General features: G+C 40.2%; 1 protein-coding gene across 1 annotated transcript in view; it reads right to left on the bottom strand.

Annotated features, from left to right (window-relative positions):
* The window catches only part of ARHGEF28 (Rho guanine nucleotide exchange factor 28), a gene marked incomplete at both ends in the record, with an annotated part of 133,929 nt that extends 113,197 nt beyond the window's left edge, over positions 1-20,732 (bottom strand). Inside the window, 2 exons of the mRNA XM_080362666.1 lie at positions 968-1,115; positions 20,700-20,732. Of these exons, the coding sequence (XP_080218792.1) occupies positions 968-1,115; positions 20,700-20,732 (181 nt within the window). The remainder of the gene's footprint in view (positions 1-967; positions 1,116-20,699) is intronic.
* Between the last annotated feature and the right edge of the window lie 541 nt (positions 20,733-21,273).

A 21,273-nucleotide genomic window follows, 5' to 3' on the forward strand; every position in this document is an offset into this window, starting at 1 on the left:
TTCATCTGTCCACAGTTTCTGTTTGAACAGGCAGGTGATTAAGTGTTGCCTGTGGCCTCCTCTTTTAATTCCCAGCCAAGAAGCAGTCATTTAACAGTGTCATTTTAGGCCTCTTAAAAAAAAAAAAATTTGCATATTCTTCAGATGTATTCCATTACAATCTTTTACCATTCATGGGATTAAAGAAGCCACCATGTAACAGTGGTGTATTTTCCCTTTTTGTACTCACTGGTTATTTTAAGACTCCAAATCCCCTTTAGAAAACAAGAACAAATAACAAGCAGATCCTGCTGCATAGGAACATTGTGTCTACAGACATCTACTAACACAAGCGAAGAGGTCACAAAGCACAGCACAAAGCTGACAAGCAAGGTTTATATTACATCCACAAGAGGAACAACGTCCAGACACTGAGACAGCCGAGGCAGCATAAATTGCCCTTGTTTGCAGTGAGGCATCCCCAGAATTGTTCCCCTGACACCTCTGCACCGTGTGTAGCTCCAGCAGAGCTCAAAGCACTGCACGCTTCTACCATGAGGGCCTTGCAAGCTGGGCTGAGTGCTGCACCCAGGGAAGGCTTAGACAAAAACATGACTTTTGCAGATGTTGGGATGCCTGGAGGCAAACAGTTATGGCATAGAACCAATTCAGATTAAAAATTATGCCATCCCTAAAGGCTGCACTTCAATGCACACTCAATTACGCAAGCCCTGCCCCTAACACTGTCTACACCTGACATTGTGCTGGTGTGGGTTGCTATGAAAGTCAGACTTATCTGTGGTCAGTCAAACTCAGCCTGGATCTAAAGGTCACCATTCAATTCCTGCATTTCCTCCCTTGCGGGGCCATAAAACAGAGTTATACCATATTGTCCAGCTGTGCCCAGCTTTGAAATAAGGGTAGGCTATAGCAGAAAGATGAAAAATGTAAACATGTAAATGTAAAATGAAAAATGCCTAACACTCACCTGGAACAACAGACCGAAGAGCATTGTCACTAATTCGCTCAGCAAACATTATGTGCCTCTTCATGGATCCATCATAAACAAAGTAAAACTCGGCATCCTCTGGGAGGTAAATATCTTTTTCAAATTTTGCATTTATAGTCACTTGTCCCTGAAAAATGAAGGCAATTTCAGAAACATGCAGTAAATTTCTCATCTCCAACAAACCCATTGATATATACTTCACATGCAAGTTTATTATAACCTTCTCAACTCTACTATACAGAGGTTGTGACACAATGACAGATCTGCCATTTTCTACTTCCACTTAGAAAATAACAGTTTTTATGCCTGCATGAGCAAAGGTGATTTTATAAATTGCCTTTTAAATAACATCTTTTAATTAATTCCTTCATCCTGACCCACATAACTGACTTTTAATTTAAAATGCATCTGAATAAGTGAGTTAGTCAACCTCAGTATTTTGCTATTTACAAAAGCATTCTTTGTGTTAAGAAAAATAAAAATTCTGAAGTGGCTGAAATGATCTTAGACTCAGTTTACAAAACAAAAGTACTGATGTAATTCTACAACTGACTCTGCCGGTTTCAAAGAATACTAGTTCCCAGACATCTGCCCATGGTTTTCTTTATAGTAAATAGAAAGCAACCAGCCAAGAAAAATCTGTCATACAATAGCTTCAGAAAAGAACAGGAAAGGGATCTGAGAAGCAGCAAACAATAACAAGTGTCTGACATGTCTGAGGAAGGAAATTTAGATGCAGTTGTGTTTCCTTGAAGAGAAGGACAACATGCTCCATGACCCCGCCTGCCACAGTAGTTCCAAATAAGGCTGAATTGCCCCAACATCTGGCAGAAATGGTGCTTTCTGGAAAACACACTGCAGAAGAATATCTCAGTCGTTTGTGTTTCTGAAGGATGCCTACCCTGCCTCTATCCAGAACTTACCACCAGCTCTAACTACATCAGCTCCATAAACAAGTTTGGTAAAAACCTGCACTAAAGCATGACACAGTGGCACAGAAATTTCCGTGGCTGTATTTCCATTGTGCCCCTGACCAGACTAAGGAGAATCAGGCTCCTTCCTACATTCATTATACAGCAAACATATACTTTACTGCAGTGAGAATCTTGCCAGCCCCCACAATGTCACATCATCGCCTGTCTTCCCCAAGGACATCTTTTTCCTTGCTTGCAACAATGCAAATCCTGTATTTGTTTTTCTCTTAAATACAAGCAGCTCTATTGAACTAGGGGTGAAGAGGCAAAGGCTGGTTTCAGGCACAAAATCTTCCTTAGATAGGATTGTTCTCATAAGGATAGATGCAAGTAACATTAGGAGCCCAACATAGCCTGCGAACGTGTCTGTCATCCCCAGAAACCGAAACATCTCTTTTTAGTAGTCTGAAGTATTACTGTAACTACCAAGTGTTTTCTCCTATTTTTCTTTGTTTTTTATGCTGTTATACACAGAATTGCTTTTCTTCTATTATTATCTGTAATTTATCATCACACTTTTTTTTATCTTTTTGTTACTTGTGAATAGCACTTTCCATCCATTGTGTAATACTATGGATGCCTAATTTTGGGGAGATAGGAACAGGAGAAGCCCCTGAAATAACTACAAGCGCTCCACAGACTGCTCCAGTGGGTGCTTAGCTGACAGAAGCCTGGGCACAGGAGCACAACAGAACTTCCATACGGGTCACAACTCCCAAACCACCTCTATACCTTCTGGATCCCTGATGCTGAGGGACTATATAACCAGCCAGCTTTCATTCTTTCTTTGCTCTAAGTACCTGAAAAAAGGGAGATACTTTGTGGCAAAATTTCTTATTTCATAAGTCTACTCTTAAAAACATACACACACACACACACACACAAACCAAGCTTGAATTGTATCCATTGGCTTACACTTACCCTTTTTAAAAAATGTTAATCCAGACTCACAGGAACATCTTAAACTGATAACACTGCCCAATGTACACGCATGAGAGACAATTTCTCAATTCCTTGTCTTATAACGAGTGAAGGAAAAAAACCAAAGGGGAAAAGATTCAGTGGAAAGCTCATGGGTATGATAAAACACAGGTTTTTCTTAAACTACTCCTTCACAGCCCTCCAGAAAAAGAAACTGCTGATAATTTAAGCAAGGGTTCTACAGATAGAAGGCAAATTGGTAGCTAGCTTGTATCTGGTCAAACAATTAAGCGATTAATTTGGAAAATCCCACTTGATCCAAAAAGAGGGTTAAACCCTGTATTACTAGGGAGGAATGAAGGAGAACAGAGAAAGTTACTTTCACAAGGGACTATTAAGCTGTACCTTTTTTGATGCCGGATGACTACCACACCTGGCATCAGAACCTTAGTTATTTCACAAAGAACACACTCCTATAATCACCTCCAGCACTTCCCATTTGTCTTCACATCCATTCTGTCTTCAAACATTCCCATTTTACATTGCTCAATGCCACCATCTTCTTCCCTACTTCCACTACTAAAATATGCATCATTTTGCTGTTCAGGTCACCACAAATGCCTTTTGCTCTAGATTCCAAGTCTCTTTTTTTATTCTCACCTATTCCTTTCCAAAATACCCTTGGTGCAGTTATGTCATCTCCCCTTTTCACCACCTGAAAGTCCTTACACTTGCATCCTGTAGGGCTGTCCTATGCAGGGACAAGAGCTAGACTCGATGACTCTTGTGGATCCCTTCCAACTCAGGACATTCTATGATTCTATGATCCTACTAGTGCTGGAGTTCACCGCTTTGCTTTGATGCCTTCCTGTGTCTCCTCTGCTTCGTACAACACTTATCGTACTTGACCATGCCTCATGACAGCGACACCGCTGCCTGCCCTCTCACAGGACAACTTCTCTTACACCAAACATCAGCCATTCTGCCCTCCTCATCCTCTCCTCTGAGCTACAGCCTTCTACCTAGCTCCAGATCTACACACAGCACAGCCTATCTCAGCCTGTATTTGGGAAGGCCAACCTCCATGGGAACTTTGATCTTTTTTAAGGTAAGATATGCTAGCTACCCTTCTGAAAATATATCTTGCGCTAACAAGAATGCTATTGCTGTTCAAAATTTATATAATGCTCCACTTCAACCTGAATATTTAAGCATTTCTTCCCTCAGTGCAGAATTATACCTTTTATTGCCATGTTTGAATGTAAAGCAATACTTCCAAGAAAAGCACCAGGAATCTATATGATGCTAAAGAAATGGTGTTCATAGGACAGTGTGGAACCAGAAAGAAGAACCTCATACTATGTTTTATCCATTTCTTTCCTATATTTGCTAAATCTTTTTTACAGATTTTAATATAGTTATTGTACAGTTAATTTAATTACTAGACAGTATGTTGCATATGTAGCATATAATCTACATCCTCAAATATATGCATTAATTAAAAAAAAAAAATGCTATAATGCAGCTAGAAAATATCACAAAGAGATGTAACTGATGGAGATGGCTGCATCCACAACCCATTTGCACTGCTGGCTCAGATATGTTTATTTAGCAGACCAGTCTTTCCCATTCTTACAGCCACTTGCACTTCCCTCCAAACTTTGCTGGCAGAGGGTCATTCATTACACACACATGAACAAAAATACCACTGAACTCTGAGAATGCTTTTACTGCTGCAGCAAGAGGTGTCCCCATGTATGACCAGGCACACATGAAGGATGCTTTCCCATTTCTTTTCACAGCTGTGAAATGAGCTGCAATGAGACAGCACTGTAGCATGTTGCTCAGTTAGTCTGCATGAAGAAACTTTGTTCAAGTATTCAATTTTTTTTTGCCTTCAAACAAAGATTATCTACAGTCAATTCTAGAACACTCACAGCTAGAAAAATTATTGGAGATAGTGATGTTGCTGTGAGCCTCCTCCTCCAGACTCTTCAGTGGGAAAAGGCACAAGGATTCAGCCAGCTCCCAAGCCAGACCAAAATGCAGCCTTTCAGGGTGGAGAAGGACGAAGAGGATGTGACTTTAGTTTTTTTGCACTCTGTTTTGGCATGTATAATTTACTTGCATTTAAATGCAGAACACTCAAGGGCATTGACTTTACCATGCTATGAGTTCTGCATAGAGGCAATCTACTGTCTTATTGAGAACTATCTTCTTTGAGAAAAGGGCTTATTTTATCAGCTTAAATCTGAGGGATAATTTGTATCTTTCCAGTACATCCATTCCCTGAAGAGGCATTTATTTCCTGGCTCCCTTGGGCAAGACCAGCCCAGGGAGCAGGTTGCATCAGGAACTACCTGTGCAGATCTTTGCAGAAAAATGGACTTGGAGAGCAACAGAAGTGGGAGCAATCCTAGCTCCATCTTCCTCCTCCTTTCCTAGCAAGGCATGCAGGAAGGAGGAAAGTAAGCCAGATCTTGAAACGAGACTCAGCAACATATTCCTCCACCAAAGCAATGCATCTCTGCTTCACAATGCACTCCCAAGAGCTTTGTGGGAGATGCTACCTCTCTCTTTATAACAGAGCTGCTTCTTGTCAGAGCCTTAGTGCTCAACCCAGGCTCTCAATCAAAACATACATTGACTAGACTTATAACAATTAAATAGTGTAAGTAATCAACGGTGAAACACATTATGAGGAGTTCCATGAGGAATTCATAGTCACAGAAGACACTTGTTCAGTATTACTCTTACCACACCTGGGAAAAGCACTTCTCCACTGCTTCGCATCCCATTCTGCAGGGGACAAGCAAAGTACCTTCCCAAGTCTGCAAAAACCTTTGGCACTGACCCATCACTAAAGCATGAAGAGACTAAAATTACAGTTATCAGCATTTAAAATTAGGTAGTTGAGACCTAATTCACATGTCAGTACAAAAGAGAAAAAACAATAGAAATAAATTATGACATATGCACTACCTGAAATGGGGATGCTGTACTAGAAAGGACACTTCTGAGCCCATTCCAGACACTAAAGCTGGAAACACATCCCGGCTAGCAAATTTCTTCCAAAATAGTGTGTTTTTCTAAATACAGAATCAATTTAGGCTTAACACTTATTCTCTAGGTACCAAAACCCAAACCAGATAAGTCACACATGCACCTCATCTTTGGAAAATTGGCCAACTGACCTGAATACAGAGCAGCTGTGAGAGCATGGGCCCAGAGGACTCTGCTGAGCCAGATTCCCAAGAATCCACCAGTTATTTTCACTAGTTCATTTCTCTAACAACAGTTCAACCTCTCTCACACTCTTTCCTCTCCCTAACAAGGTTCTTTATATCCAGATGAACCTGGAAAAATGTAGCGGGAGTTTTAGGTTTATTTCTACATTTATGTATGGTTAAGCACGCTTCTTGGGGTCCATATAGACCTCAATCCTCATTTAATCAAAACAAAGGGAAGGATGTGCCCCTTCACCAGCTCTAGCAAACAAATGCAGCTTGTGGTCACAGCTTGTCTCTCAGGCAGATGTTGGGGAAGGTCCTTGCTTCCTGGAACCTCCTGTAGTTCACACAGTGTTAATTCTGATGGACTTGTAAAGGAAGCAAATGTTAAAGTTAAGGAGGACTTACTGAGACTAGCCAGCTATCATCTTACATTTACACCTGACTGGCTCAAAACAAGTAATTCAGCACTGCTGAACCACAACAGGAACACATGGAAACTGGAGATCCCTCAAGCAGTGGAGAACTTCAGCCAGACACACCACCATCTGACTGCAAAAAGGTACCAGAAATTGTACAGAAGAACATGGGAGAAACTCTCAGTCCATTGAAGCCAAGAGGACTTTTGCCACCAATTTAATGACAGCCAAGATTATTACTGCAGCCCCTGAAATAACCTTTTTTATATATATACATATATATATTATTTTTTTATATATATATTTTTATTTTATTTTATTTTTTTTTTAAAAAGCATATGGGAGTATCTGGAAGAAGAGGCTGCAGCTATGGGGCCAGTAAAAAGAGACTCCAGCCCCACTGTACATGCATTAAACCTGTTGCTGAGCAAGTGTTTGGCAGCTTTGACCTCTCTGGGATCCATAAAGGAAAGCATTTTAATTACCAGTGAAAACACTGCCCTGGCACCAGTGCCAAGGAGGAGATTAGGAAGGTTTGTGTTTTGAACAAGATTTATAGGTCTGTGCTCTCTTTCAACATAATCAAACAGGTTTTTCAGACATGTGTTTTCCTTTGGTTTCTCTAAGGCACTCGAGAGCTGACGGAGATGGATGAGCAACAGCAGAGTCCCCTGAGCCACATGTGCCAGGTGGGGAGCAGCAAAGACCTGTCCCCCCACAGCCTCAGGAGAAGAGCTCCTTAGATCTTAGGTGGGCTTCCAAATCCAGGCCGTTGTGCTGGCTAACACTGAAAATGTAATGACTGGTCCCTATCCTTACATACACAGCCTGGGTAAAACTATTTTTCCAACAGCCTTTTACCATAAAAAATAATTATTTCCATTTTGAGATACCCTTAGTGCAGATTGTAAAGTACACTAAAAACGTCTTTACCAAACTATATAAGTAATATAATAGCTTGAGAAATAATGTTTTATTCAGTGTTTTCAGTGTTACACGTAAGTATAAAGGTATAAAAAGATTCCATATATGTAATTACATGCTCAAGGAAAATATCTACATGCAGGGGTGAAAAAAAAAAAGTCATTTATTGCCAAAAGGCAAGTCCCAACATCTCAAAGTAAATGTGAATCCCGAAATATTGCCAGCAATAATGAACCTTTTCCTCTCCTCTATGTAAGCTACTACTAGCCACTACAATTTAGCATCATATTCCTTCAGTGCTCAAAAGACTAGCTTCAGAATATCTTTGTATTTTAAGATTAATTGTTTAAATACATTTTACTTGTGCTTAGATAAGACTAATAGCAAGATATTTTCCCTGAGCAGCCACCTGACCTTTGTAATGAAGCTTAGCTGCAACTTTGAATAATCATACACAAAAGAAGCTAAAGAAGCAGTAGGGAAATCACAAATAACAAGAGTGGTTTAACACAAAACAACCATACTTAAATAACTAATAACAAGGACAAAGTTATAAATATGCCCTTCTAATGTTCAATTATATTTTGATAACATTCACTAGGGATTTCTCATAGCCAGACTGCAGTAAACATTTTTGTGGACTTGTTTAAGAAAGTGTGTGCCCTATTTAAATGCAATGCAATGGGATTCAAGGCTAAACACACAATGATACAACAGTTACGCCCAAGGAAGGAAAGCAGTAACGAGCTGAGAAACTGTCAAAGATAACGCTGAACATTTCTTTGTAAGCATTAGCTTTCTAACTGCACAGCTAATAACATCTTACACGAAAATAGGAGGGTTTTCCCCAGTTGAATTATTTAAGAGAAGAAGAAACTGCGTATAATTAATTTTCTGTCCAGAGTAAAATAAGTTCACCATTTATTGCAGGACAACGCTGAAGTGCAGCAGATGTTCTCTGTTAACATCCCTGCCTTCCCATTAAGGAAAAAGTTGAAAAACTGGAAGAAAAAGAACAAAACCAAACAAACATACAGACAAACAAACAAGACACACACAAAAACATTAGTAATGAAAGAAAATAATACAAAGATACACAGAACCAATATTGAATTTCCCGGACCAGAGCGGTCTGCAGCAGCTGGCGCTGTGTCAGACACGGAAGTCCTGGACTGGATCCTGCAGTAGACGGGAACTGGATTCAGTGATGCACTGACTGGGACCAGGATGAGTACTGCAGACAGGAGAATACGCAGTGTTTTCTTCAGAAGCCTATAATCGACAAAGACCCTCATGATACCTCAGCTTTAAATTGAGTATAATGTGGATGGCATGGAATACCTTCTTGGTCAATTTGGTCACCTGTTCTGTCTGCCCCTCCCTGCAAGTACGACCCTTGTACAAGCCCTCACTTTATGGGACATAAGAGGTCTACCAGCGACCTTGGCTGCTATAGCAATAAAAGACAAACATGGGCCTTTTCTGCATACAATTCCTACCATTAGGTCAGTAAAACTCTAAACAGCAGGTGTTATCAACTCTGGGGCAAACACTGTCCAAAAAACTGCAGCCAACTTCAGAAAAATGCAGTTATTTAGATGAACCTAGCTGAAAGAAAAATTCACTGTCAGAGAATTGATCCTGTTTTATCCAAAACCAGGACACAGAACAAGCATAATTCCATATACAAACTGGAGAAAAGGTATGTGATGATATGGTCATATTTAGTATCAGACATTGCCCAAATGGCTATATATAGATTTTTATAAAAATCGAGTATGTATATGTAGTTGCTTTTTGAAGAGCCATGTCCTCTGCTGATTTACCGGGTAAAACAATGCCTTTCAGCCTCTGCACCTGTGCACAAGACACATCTGCACATGGGAAATGTGCCACAGCAGATTCTCCAAACAACACTAGCTTTACAAAACAAGTATTTGTAGGTACTTCTTCTGCATGAGACAGCTTTGTGAGAAATGCAGAGGAAGTATTTGCGCAGAAACTCCTGGGAACAAGTCAGAAGCATCTCCTCAGCTTTGCTCAGGGCAAGAGAGCACAAGGGAACCCCAAAACTAGCAGCTGAGGAAGCTCTCTGTTCTTGTCAAAAGAGTGAGAAAAAAGGGTTCAGTGACCACTTGCATCCCAGAATATAACCTGAAGGATGCTTCTAGCAAGGTCCCAGCACAACCTTGAAAAGAAAAGCACTAACAGAGAAATATCCTAATGAAGATCAATAAGATGCCATCTTTTGCTATGAAATATCAGCAAGTTCACCACTTTGGTTTAGATGTGGCACCTTTTTAAAAGGAAAAATAAGTGCTGGCAGAAGATATTGCCACCTCTTTGACTGCTAAGTAGTGCAAATAAACTGGAAAACAATAAAGTGTTCTGCCACATCCAAAACAGTGACAAAAGTACACTCCAGGAATAAAGAACAAGAAGGATGGACGAGATCCTAAGAAGTCAACTAGCTGACTCCCCTGCCTCTAGGTGGGATCAACACCACCAAAGTTATTCCTCAAAGATGGCTTTTGTCCACCCTGTTCTGAAAACAACCCCTGCACAGTCACTAATGAAAAACACTGGGAACTTCTACCCACCCAAACAATTCCCTATGTGGCCTCTCCCACTTGCCACAGCTGGCACATACTTTAGCTTTTTTCTAAGGGCCTGATAAGTCTTCAGCCTTGGTTAACATGAGAGCTGGGTGATACCATTGTCCCAAAGATGGGTTCTTAACCCAGTCTGCAATGACCACTCCACACACAGAGTCAAGATCTTTGTTTACTTACAATTTTGTGCAGAATTGGGTGCTAGGCACTAATCCATTAACCTAGCACACCTCAGTTTCCCAGACATCGGTTATTTATACATTGGTGTGTATTGAATGCCACCTTTCTGATACATATGCATTCCTACTTATATGTTAATTGGCTAAGAGTCTTCTCACTTTCATTTTAAAATACAGTGTCTTAAAAATTAATTGCACATGTTCAGTGGGTCTTCTTTGGGCAGTGGGCAAACTCCAGAGTAGGGGTGTGGTTTTCATATTATAATTAGCTAGTTCACTTTCAGGACACCAATTAGTGGAACTTTGCAGACTTAGCAAGTTAGTTTAGATAAGGATGCTGACATTCAAGGATATCTGTCCATTGACTTAAATCCTTCTGACCTTCTTACTCATTACAGATATCCAGTTACTCATTATCTTCAGTATATTCCTTGTTTCTGTACAACTGCTTCCATGCACAAATTGAGCTCTTTGAGGACTTTGGAGCTGCATTATGTTTTTGTTTAGAAGAGGAGGAGAGATGAAGGGTTGTGTGTTCTTTTGTTGGGTTTTAATGGGAGATCAGCCTTAAACCTTGTGGGTTTTGGTCAAGCTTATTGCAATACTTGTCTCTCAGGTGACAAACTGAAGTATATGTGCTGTATTAAGAGTTTCTGAGCTTGCATGCACTGACATTTTCCCAAAGCTAATGCTTCCAAATAAGCTACACCTCCTGCCTCCTCACTAGCCTCAACACAGGTGTCCCTCTCTTTACAGACACAGGCAAAAGAACAAGTTTCTTGTTGAGAACTGCAAGATTTGGCCCTAGGAAAACGATTCAGAATCCATCAGAATGGGGAAAAAAAAAAAAAAGGCACGAATCTAAAACACAGCTTATTTACAGCAAAATCAAACGTAATTCCTCTAAATAGAAGAAACCCATAACAGGTAATGACATACATGTCTGTAGGTCTTTATGCTGCTCTGCACTGCTAAATTGCCTCTAACATCATCCACGTTAAAAAGAAATATGTACTAGGCATATCAATGCATTGCATTCAGTGTACATGCAACAAGACCAGGTGTTTCCAGGTATTTACTTTCTATGGCATCATCTTACCACTAAAAATGCCCTCTTCAGTCCTTGTTTTAGTGTTGCACCCTCCCAGTCACCCCTTCACTTTATGCTTAGCTTCAGTCAGCTCCTCCTGTTCGCATTACTGGAAAGCACCATCCCCAAAAAGATGTCAAGCACAAACACAGCAGGAGGTTACGGTTCACCAAAGTTGCAAGGGAAGCCTGGTACAATTTTAGGCCACCAGCAAATAGCACGGCATGCAGCAAGGAGGTAGTCTGAAAAGCATGCTGTGATGCAGGTGTCACATGAATCTTTCATACTGCACTGTTATACTGGTATATAGGGTGATGGCAGGGCAAAGAAACAAACACTAGCAGGGTGCTGAAGGGATTAACTCATAACAGAAGATCAAAAGGCACATAAATAAAGTGTAACTTGAATAACCAGCCATTTCAGTAATATAGTCTAGCACCAAACACAGAAGCTCAGACTCTTCATACAATCACAAGTAGGTGCTGATCTCCCCCACGACTTGGCTGCAGGAATTCAGTTGAGCAAGAGAACCCCAAAATGACCCTTGCAAATCATAAAGACGAAGAAAATGAAAGCATCCACTAACCTCTTCCTCAGCATAGGGGGCTAAGTGATAAAGTTGAAACAACATTTATCTCTCATTTAAAGGTACAGCTGGCAGCAAGACCATTTACACATCACTATAAGCAACATCCAGCCACACTAACTTGACCCACACAAGATCTGAGCACACAGTCTCATCTTTGTTCAATTAGTGACAGCATACAGCACAGAGCTTATGACGGCTTTGTACTTTTTATGCCTGCTGTATGTCAGCAGCAGGAAAAGAGACAGTACCTGATCTGGCTGGTGCAGAACTGATCTACGAATGCTTTTAAACAATCTCAGAGCAGAGCAAGTTCATATCAAATCAGCACATTGAACCACATGGCCACAATCTTCTTTAACTTGTCACGCACGGTCTTAAAGCTGTGTTTAGTGCACTATCCAACTGGCAAAAGGTAAGGTAGAAAAAAGTTCCATGTGGCAAAATGATCAATACTTGTGGAGAATGGGGCATCATCTAATTCTGGAACTCCTAAATAAAAATAGCCTGGATGTCTTTATCAGAAAGGAGAAATAAAAAAATAAAATAAATAAAATAAAATAAAATAAAATAAAATAAAATAAAATAAAATAAAATACTTTCAAGCACTACACAGTACCAAAATGTAAGAACATTCTTGCTGTTCTGTCATTAAAAATGTCATTCAGTGTTTTGCTGTAAATGTCAACACAATTTATGTTTGTGCAAAAAATCAAACAGGGGAATTAAGAAGCTTGGGAATCATCTGTTCACATATGCAGGTCAGAAAACTTCCGCAATAAAGCATATTAACAGAAAATGAACATCCATTTTGACATGCAATTATTAACTAAAACAAATTAGTTACCTCTTTCAGTTGACTTGCTTTAAAATATATAAAATATATATATAAATATATGTACTTATTATTCTCATATCCTATGTGACATCAGGGACCAACTGTTGCAGACACTGCACAAATACATGTGAGCACAAAGTCCCTGCCCAGAGAAATCCCAGTCTAAGGACTGAAGAGAAAAACAAAACACACAGACTGGCCCAGCATTTGGCCAAGGCTACCACAACAGCAAAGGGCTTGAAAGCACAGGACAGCCATGACAGGCCAGTTCGTTCCACACTGCTGGCCAGACGAGATGGAACACACAGCAAGGGCAGAAAATCCAAAAGCTGCATCCGACCATGGGAAACTCTGTCTCTTTCCACCCCTCTCCCCATCCCAACTAATCCTAGTACACCAGGGAGGAACTGGGAAGGCACACAGCTTGGCAAGGTAGATGACCAAGTACTCACTTTGGGAGCAATATGAAAGTCCTACTGCTGCTTCCTTCTAATACCATACAAAAGCACACTGGCATCCTGTATCAGTTTGAACTTTGCATCAGTCACGTAGAAAACAGAACATATTGTTGAATTATTTCTGTTAATTCTGCTTCCCACTTCAAATGCACCTGAAACCCATGCATTTGTGAAGAAGGTAACAATTACAGGTCATTTGTCCCTCTAGCTCTAACTAGGCATATAAATAACATACTTCAGGAAAAAAAAAATAATAATAATTTCTTCTTGTCAAACAGGATGATTCACAACTTTTTAACTTCTTCACTAAGTGTTTTCAGAGTCCCTTTGCCTATGATCCTCTGAACATTTTCCAGAAGATGTGCTTAAAGTATTCCTGAACATAGTGCTAGAGTAAAAATAAAACCCTGTTTATATAACCACCTTTTGCACGGACCTCAGTGCAGAACTGAAAATTTCAGAAGCATTCAGGGTTGTGCGAACATCAGAGAATACTTTACCTTTGCCTTCAGCTGAAGCAACATCAACTAGCACCAAGCACTTTGGAAAAGTCTCAGTTTTGAGGTAAAAGAGCCCAGACAACTAAAAGTTGCTGTCAGACTACAAAATTAATCTAATTAACTGGATATACATTAAAACTCTCTTTTCAAACTTAACTTTCTATCACCCTTTGCTTTCTGACCTTTTCAGCAGGACTTTGACTCCTAACATGAAACTTTTTGGTTTTAACTTTCTCTGAACAGCCATGCACATTCTGAAATTGGCATGAAGTAGTTTATGCAAATGTACAGTATGAGAGTTTGTAATTATTTTTCCACCTCCATGCTACTGCTGTCCAGTGCGAAGAAGGTATAACAGTACCAGGGCTAATTCAACAGGGAGGCATGAAAGCCAGCAACAGAGTAAGGCAGTATGGCCCCTCGCAGCTGGAGGGGTGAATTCCTTTGCTTCATTCCTCAGCCAGTGCCTACTGGTTTACTTATGTCTTTGACTAGGTAATGAAATGAGCTTACTTGTGAACTAAAATGTTTTAGAATTAATTATATTTCACCATGTTTCTCACCCACAGAAATCCAGGTAGTTACATTGTCCATCAATGCAGCAGACTTTGCTTTGAAGAACTTTAAAATTCAGCCAAGGAATTTGCTGTTGCTGTTGTCTGTGCCCTTTGGGTAGGAATATGTCCCTTATTTCACTTTCTCCTCTCAGCTCCTTACTCAAATAGCCTCTACTGCCAAGGTAGCTGTGAAGAAGCAGCTTCGTTTTCAACTGGGTCCCAGGGAATTATGCCAGCTCATCCTTGAAGAACCACAAGATCCCAGATCAAGAAAAGAGTGAAGATGCTAATTAACCTGTCTGTAGCCCAGGTGTTTGCCCAAACACTCCTGGAGGGAGGGTATTTCCTTTGAAAAATATAGCACAAGATCAAAAGCACTTTAAAATTGTTATTTAATGACAGGAGGAAATAAAACAGCAAGGATTCAAGGGATAATTAACTGAGGTTGTAATGTAGACATGCCTTTGTAGGGATAGGTTACAGGTATATTGCATGTGATAAAAAAGCTGCCAGACTGTCTTTTTTCTTGCCCACAGCAGCATTTAATTCCCAGTTCTGCACTCCTATTCTCTCTTAAGAGGCGAGCTCCTGTCCCAGCTGTTAGTGTGGAGACAATGGGGAAGCCACACTGTCATCTCAACTTGCTCAGAGCAAGTCCACCTGGAAGGCCAGACACGGGCCGCAGGTTACCCTCACTCCTCCTCCTTCGCTGCTTCCAAGGCTGAGCTCCAGCAACGCAATGGTGAAGGGAAATGGTGGTGCAGACAGGGTCCAGGTTTGCACATGCAGGGAACCAGTGTGTGAATTCAGGACACATTGACTCGAGTGCTCCAAACTCTCACAGGAACAGCCCTTGGCCTTGGTACCTCCTGCTTCCCTGCACGAGGACTGGATGGAGCTCAAGACAGGGTTTCTCTGGCTACCATTTATGCTCAGAGAGGAGAGGCCTACAAATACAGATTAGATGCACCTCCCTCCTTCTCTGTCTAAAGCAGCTGTACTCCTTTCTTTGAAACCACAAATGAGATGGGATGCACCTCCCCTGATGGGACATGCCATAAGCGAACTGCATTAGAGGCAGTTTCCACTTACCATCAAAGTAAAATGAACTACCACACACAAAAATGTTCTTCATACAGAGATATATTTACCTTCTAGACGGGTTATAGAGGAAGGATGCTGCTACATTCTAGCACTAAGATCTGAGAAACCCAGACAGGAGTGTGTTTCACCACACCTTTCTTAAATTTTAGGTACATTGCTGCGTTCACATCACATCAGACCGTCTTTGTACATGAAGTTAAAAAACATCTCCTGTCTACAAAAGAGCATTGTGAAGAATGATGCACTACAAACATCACCAGGCACAGACATTATTACAGTGATGGAAAACATAGGCTCCTAACATAGACAACATTAAGCCAATATCACATTTCCCAGAGCAAATCACCAACCCAAACAGCAGAAAGAGCAAAGAACAGGCGTAACCATACAAACGTCATAAAGACCATTAAGAGGGAAAATGCTGCAGAGAAAAAAAGCAAGGGGAAAAGAAACCCTAGAAAACACAGCCCAGACAAAGACCATTGCCAAGCTTATCTAAGGTGGGAGAGTCTCAAGGCACTCAGATGTTCTGCAGCTGTGAGCAGCCTGGTGCTCTCCCAGGTCCAGTCAGAGGAAAATCTGCTGAGTACTCACTGTTTGTAGGAATACTTTGATACATCGGGGTTAAACAGTGAATACACTAGCATTGCTCCCCACACTTCACCAAAGCAGCTGTAACAGTGTGGGAAACAACTGCAACTCCAAAGAAGAGCAAACCAGCAGAGACACTTTACAGTGACAGACAAGGCATAGCAGAATACAAGAGAAGTTAATTAAGCTTTGAACTCATGAGCTTTTAGCCAACTTCCAGTCGTTGTAAGCAGGAGCACGTGACATCTGAGGAAAGTGCATTTCAAGAACGAGTAAGCAATGTACAGTACAGGACCAAGTGGAAGTTTCATTTTCCAGAAGATTTTGAGTCTTGGAGCTCGGAGCCCATGTCCTGCCTCTTCCCGGAGAATTAACATCCAAATACTCCTTTGGAAAGACAGAACTGTCACATAACCTCCAGCATCTCCTTGGGGGATGCCATCCCTCTGATGTCTACAGAGAACTGCTATGGATATCTTCCGTGGCTCAGCATCCCTGCTGCTCCCACAGGAAACCTTAATCAGGCTCTCAACAGAGAATAATTTACAAACGTCTGAGATCACTTATTTTCTGCTTCTGAGAGCTGACTACCACAGTATGCTTGCCTCATGGCAGCACGAAATTTCTTTGACAATGTCAAAGATCAATGTTAGTGATCAATAATATTTCTTTAAAACAAACAAACAAAAAAAATCACCTACCACTAAGAAAGAAGGAAGGATTTTCCATGGGAGAGATTTGTTTTTCCACACTGGCAACTATTTCAATTGGAGGAACAACTGCCATATATAAATTCCCTAATATCAGAAAAGTGCTTCATCAAATCCTTTGCCTTTTATCTTTCACAGATACACTTTTTTTCCATCTACAATGAAAACAGTGGCTGCCTGAAGACACTATGGTCTTATTCCACATACTGTGTTTAATATACCTAATGTGAAATTAAAAGACTTAGCTTGCTGCTTTGCTTACAGAAAGAACTGGATAAATATAATTTTATTTGTTATCAGCTAAAAAAGTGTAATTTAGGAGGGCAAAAGTTATTTAAACTCAAGTTCTACCTACTGAAACAATGTATTATTAGCACTGAAAGAAGAGACAGTATGTATGTTGTTTCAGTTTATCCTTTGCTAGTAAATCCTGAAAATTAGATTGACTTGTAAGGAGCAATTTTATGATGTGGTTACCAGTAGTTTGCCGTCTAGAAGCCAGAAACAGACTTAAATTAAATTAATTTAACTTAAATTAAAGTTAAAAGCATGTGCTTGCAATATTTAATTTTCTGATTCATCACCATTTACTTTTTAAACCATGACATTTACGTGTCTTATAATTAGATTTCAATCATATTGCTGCCATAAAGATTACATACAAGGAGAAGTTCAACAAAATATTGCATTTTTAATCAGACTAATTTCACAGAGTCTTTTTAAATTATATTTCACAAAAATTATACTACCCAGCAAGGTCCCTGAGCTTTCCAACTTAATCCCCTGTATGTAACAAAAAAGAAACAGCCACCACTCAGCTGACCAGATTACACATACTGTTTTATATTTGCAAAGAAATTTAGTACTGATGAAGTGTGTCACTTTGAAGTAATGGCACTGTATGGATGGCACTGTATGGATGCTGTGTAACAGCTGCTCACATACAGCAAGTCAAGAAAGTACCTAGTACATAATCTTTAAAAATACATATTATAAACACAGAACTGCAGTAATTCTCAGATAATTCGACATGAAGTACAAGCCTCTTAGATAGACATTCTTGCAACAAAGAAGAGTGTAAAATCCACTTGATACAGATGCTAAACATGTTTGAATATAGCGTGAAAAGCATCCTAATTTTGGACCCAGCATATAGTAGATCTCCCTTTCTCACAAACAACAGAAACTTACACTTTCACAGAGGCTGGAAAAAAGGGATTACTGCCTACCACTTCCATTGAAAGATTTTTCTGACAGAGTGAAAATTACTTAGAACTAAAGCCCCCTTCATTTCTGTGGAAAACAATGTGCTATAACTGTATGCTGACATTTTTCAAGCTGTATGTGAACAGTATGCAATTGCTACAGCATAGTATTCTGCAGTTCCACTGTGTCCTTCAAAAGGGACTGGAACATATCAGAGAAATACCTGAATTCACTGCAATGCAAATATTTGTCATGTTCCATCAGTCTTGCCAAAAGATGCTTTCCCAATCCTTTCTTATTGATGAAGATTCAACAAGTTTTAGATAGGCTCAGCTAGCTAGAAAACGGTTTGATGAAAACCCTCTAAGGAACTGCATGATCAGAAAGGACTTGCACATCTAATTTAAATGCTGAGTTGATTGTATTCTCCAGCAAAGTAATGCAAATAAAGCAGGAGCCGTTGGAAGGAGTTTCCAGAACTGATAAAGTAATCTGACTTAACAAAGAGAAAAAAAAAAAAGCCTTGAATCAAGGACTTTTTCAAGAGCAACAGACCTCTTTGACCTTCCGAGATCCACTGAGGAATACTCAAATTGGGAACAATACTATGACAAGCAAGATTATGAAGCTGCAACACTTTTGGACACTAACCCATCAGAGCAACTACATCAACCTCATATGATCAGTTAAGGTCTGCCAAGACCTCCCCACGTTTTAGATTGGGCTTGAGAGATGACCTTGAATCTTTCTCAGTCACCCTAGGGTGTATGCATAGTCCCTTTCCATCCCCTGTAGAAGCCCTTAAAGCTTTACATACCTTTGTTCCCACATACACACATACACACTCACCTAAACAAAATATAGGAGGCTGCTCAAAAATTATGACAGTCACCATTTCTGGAAAACTCACCCCAGATGCTCCCACTGCAAGTCCATGTTTCACCACTATCCTCAGGCTTGGTAGGACACTGGGGACACAGCGGAAAGACACCACCTCCACCTGCTCCCCTCACAAGGAAACAAGCTGGTGAGTGCCTAGTGGCAATCCAAACCACTCTCAATGGGTTTCTAGCAAATTAGGAGAGCCTCTGGGATCTACCAACCTGGGCTAGTGAGAGGCTGCAGATCACAACCAGCAAGTTACCAAAGCTCAGGTCTGGTACAGGTTCTCACTTGTGCAAAGCTTAGGGTGAATGTTCCCACTTGAAATCACATTCTCACATCCATGACTCTACAAGTGACTACTACACGCCAATCCCTCCTCTCTGCCTCCACCTGATGAGTCCCTAGTTCATAAGACATTTATCACTATTAGTCCCAAAACGCATAGCTTTGTAGTATGCTCTTATTAACTGAAGTAAATAAAAGGTGGGAAAACCTTACCTTCTCACATAATAACTAAATTCTCCTCAATACTATCCAACACCTCCCAATATTATGATGCCCACAGATTTACACATATTTCACAAGCCTACATCTGGTTCTCAGGATTACAACCAAAATATTAAACAGAACTGCCCTTACGTATGATCCTTAAGGAGCACCACTTTCTCTCTACCCTAATAAGTGTTCTTGCAGTATCCATATATTCTTATCTCTTATATTATATGGATCTCCAACTCCTTTATCTTACATAAGAATTTCCTGTGAAAGACAGTATCAAATGTTTCATTTTCAGCAACCTAGATTAAGCCCATTGCACTGCCCTTCTCTAGGTGGCCTGTTATCATGGAAAGATATCTGACACAGCTGCCTATGATAAAGGTATGTTGCATTTTACCCATTACCACCATGTCCTGCTTTATTCTTTCTGACAAAATTTGTTTTTAAGATGTTGCACCACACAACCAACATCACATAACCAGGCCTCACAATTTTTTCTCCCCTGCAACTTTTAAAGATATCGCATCTAATTTTTTACAAGCCTGAGGTTCCCACTCCCAGGCTGACAAATGCAATGGAAACTCATGCTAGTGCGTTAGTAATCTTATGTTCCTTCAGTACTCTGAGGTACACATTATTTGTACTCCTCCATTTTCATCCCCATCTTGTCACAATCAGTAGGTAATTGTTTTCTTTCTGGTTTTGTTTCACCTTTTACTACCCTTCTGATAACCACTCAGTGCCCCCACACTTCGTTCCTCGACACCAGCACTCACATGCCCCTACTACGACCTCTCTCACTGCAAATCATAGCAGAACAAATAAAAAAAGACAATATAGTTTATAAATAATAATGACTAGATTGCCTAAGTTTTAATCCTCATACTCACATCCCACTGAAGGCAACAAGGAAATAAAGTTTATCCAATGTATGTCCATACTTCTGTTACTACCCGTTTTTTAACTCTGAATTCACTCATTTTAAGCAATTAATTCAGGTTTAGCAAAAAAAAATCCATTAAATTACAAACGTCAAGTTACTAATTTTGACATAACATACAGTTTCCTGCTTTGAGGAAGTGGAGAGAATGGCAATTTGGCATTTTACAGGAAACAACCATAAATTGTGAGAGAGAATGGTGTCTCTTCACAGGCAGTAACTCTGCTTTTGAAAAGTGCGATTCAGACTACTAAAGGAGAAGAAAATAATGATCATAAAGGGAAAATAATTTTAAATAATTTTAAATGTACTTCAGAGAACTGAGCCACAGTACAGAAAACCATTCTTCCCACACATGCCCGCACCAGACAGCAACATTCAACAGCCTGCGTCTCAAACAACCAGAGAATGGTTTCTGGTTTCATTCACCCTGCTTTTGAATGAGCCATTAACCAAAAGAAAGCAGAAGCCTTGTGTTGTAGAACTTACATAAAGAGGTACTTCAGTGCAGCTCAACTCCATTGTCGCAGCATCTAAAAACAGAACAAACCAGTGGAATTATTACACTCCGCATCAGGAGGCATCGATACCATTACACTCCACGCACACCTGCAAGCTAAGTTGACAACTTCCACAATTAGGGAAAGAAAAAGGATATTAAGCTTACCAGCTATCCAGTTGCCCTAAATATCCCCAGAATGAGGAAACACTGGTGTAATGATGCCCATGCAAGGCTGGAGGAGGGGTGGCTGGTCTTAGTTAACATGCTGTGTGCTTTTCACACAATAGACACAGTAAACAAAATAGGTCAGGCTGAGCCCAGCCACAGTTCCAGCAAATCAAGTAGCAGGAATCACGGTGTTTATTTCTAGATGCAAAAAATTGAATGTGACCTCAAGATGTAGTTGTAGGAACTTGTACTCCACATCAACAACCCAAGTGTCTGGTGTTGGTTTTTTAGGAACTTCATATAAGATATTCCCAAGGCAGGATGCCTTCACTATCCTAAACAGCAAGCTACTGATACAAGTCATCACTGGAATTACTATAATTACAGTCATCA

The sequence above is a fragment of the Nesoenas mayeri genome (genome assembly GCF_963082525.1).
Source record: "Nesoenas mayeri genome assembly, chromosome: Z".
Taxonomy (NCBI): Eukaryota; Metazoa; Chordata; class Aves; order Columbiformes; family Columbidae; genus Nesoenas; species Nesoenas mayeri.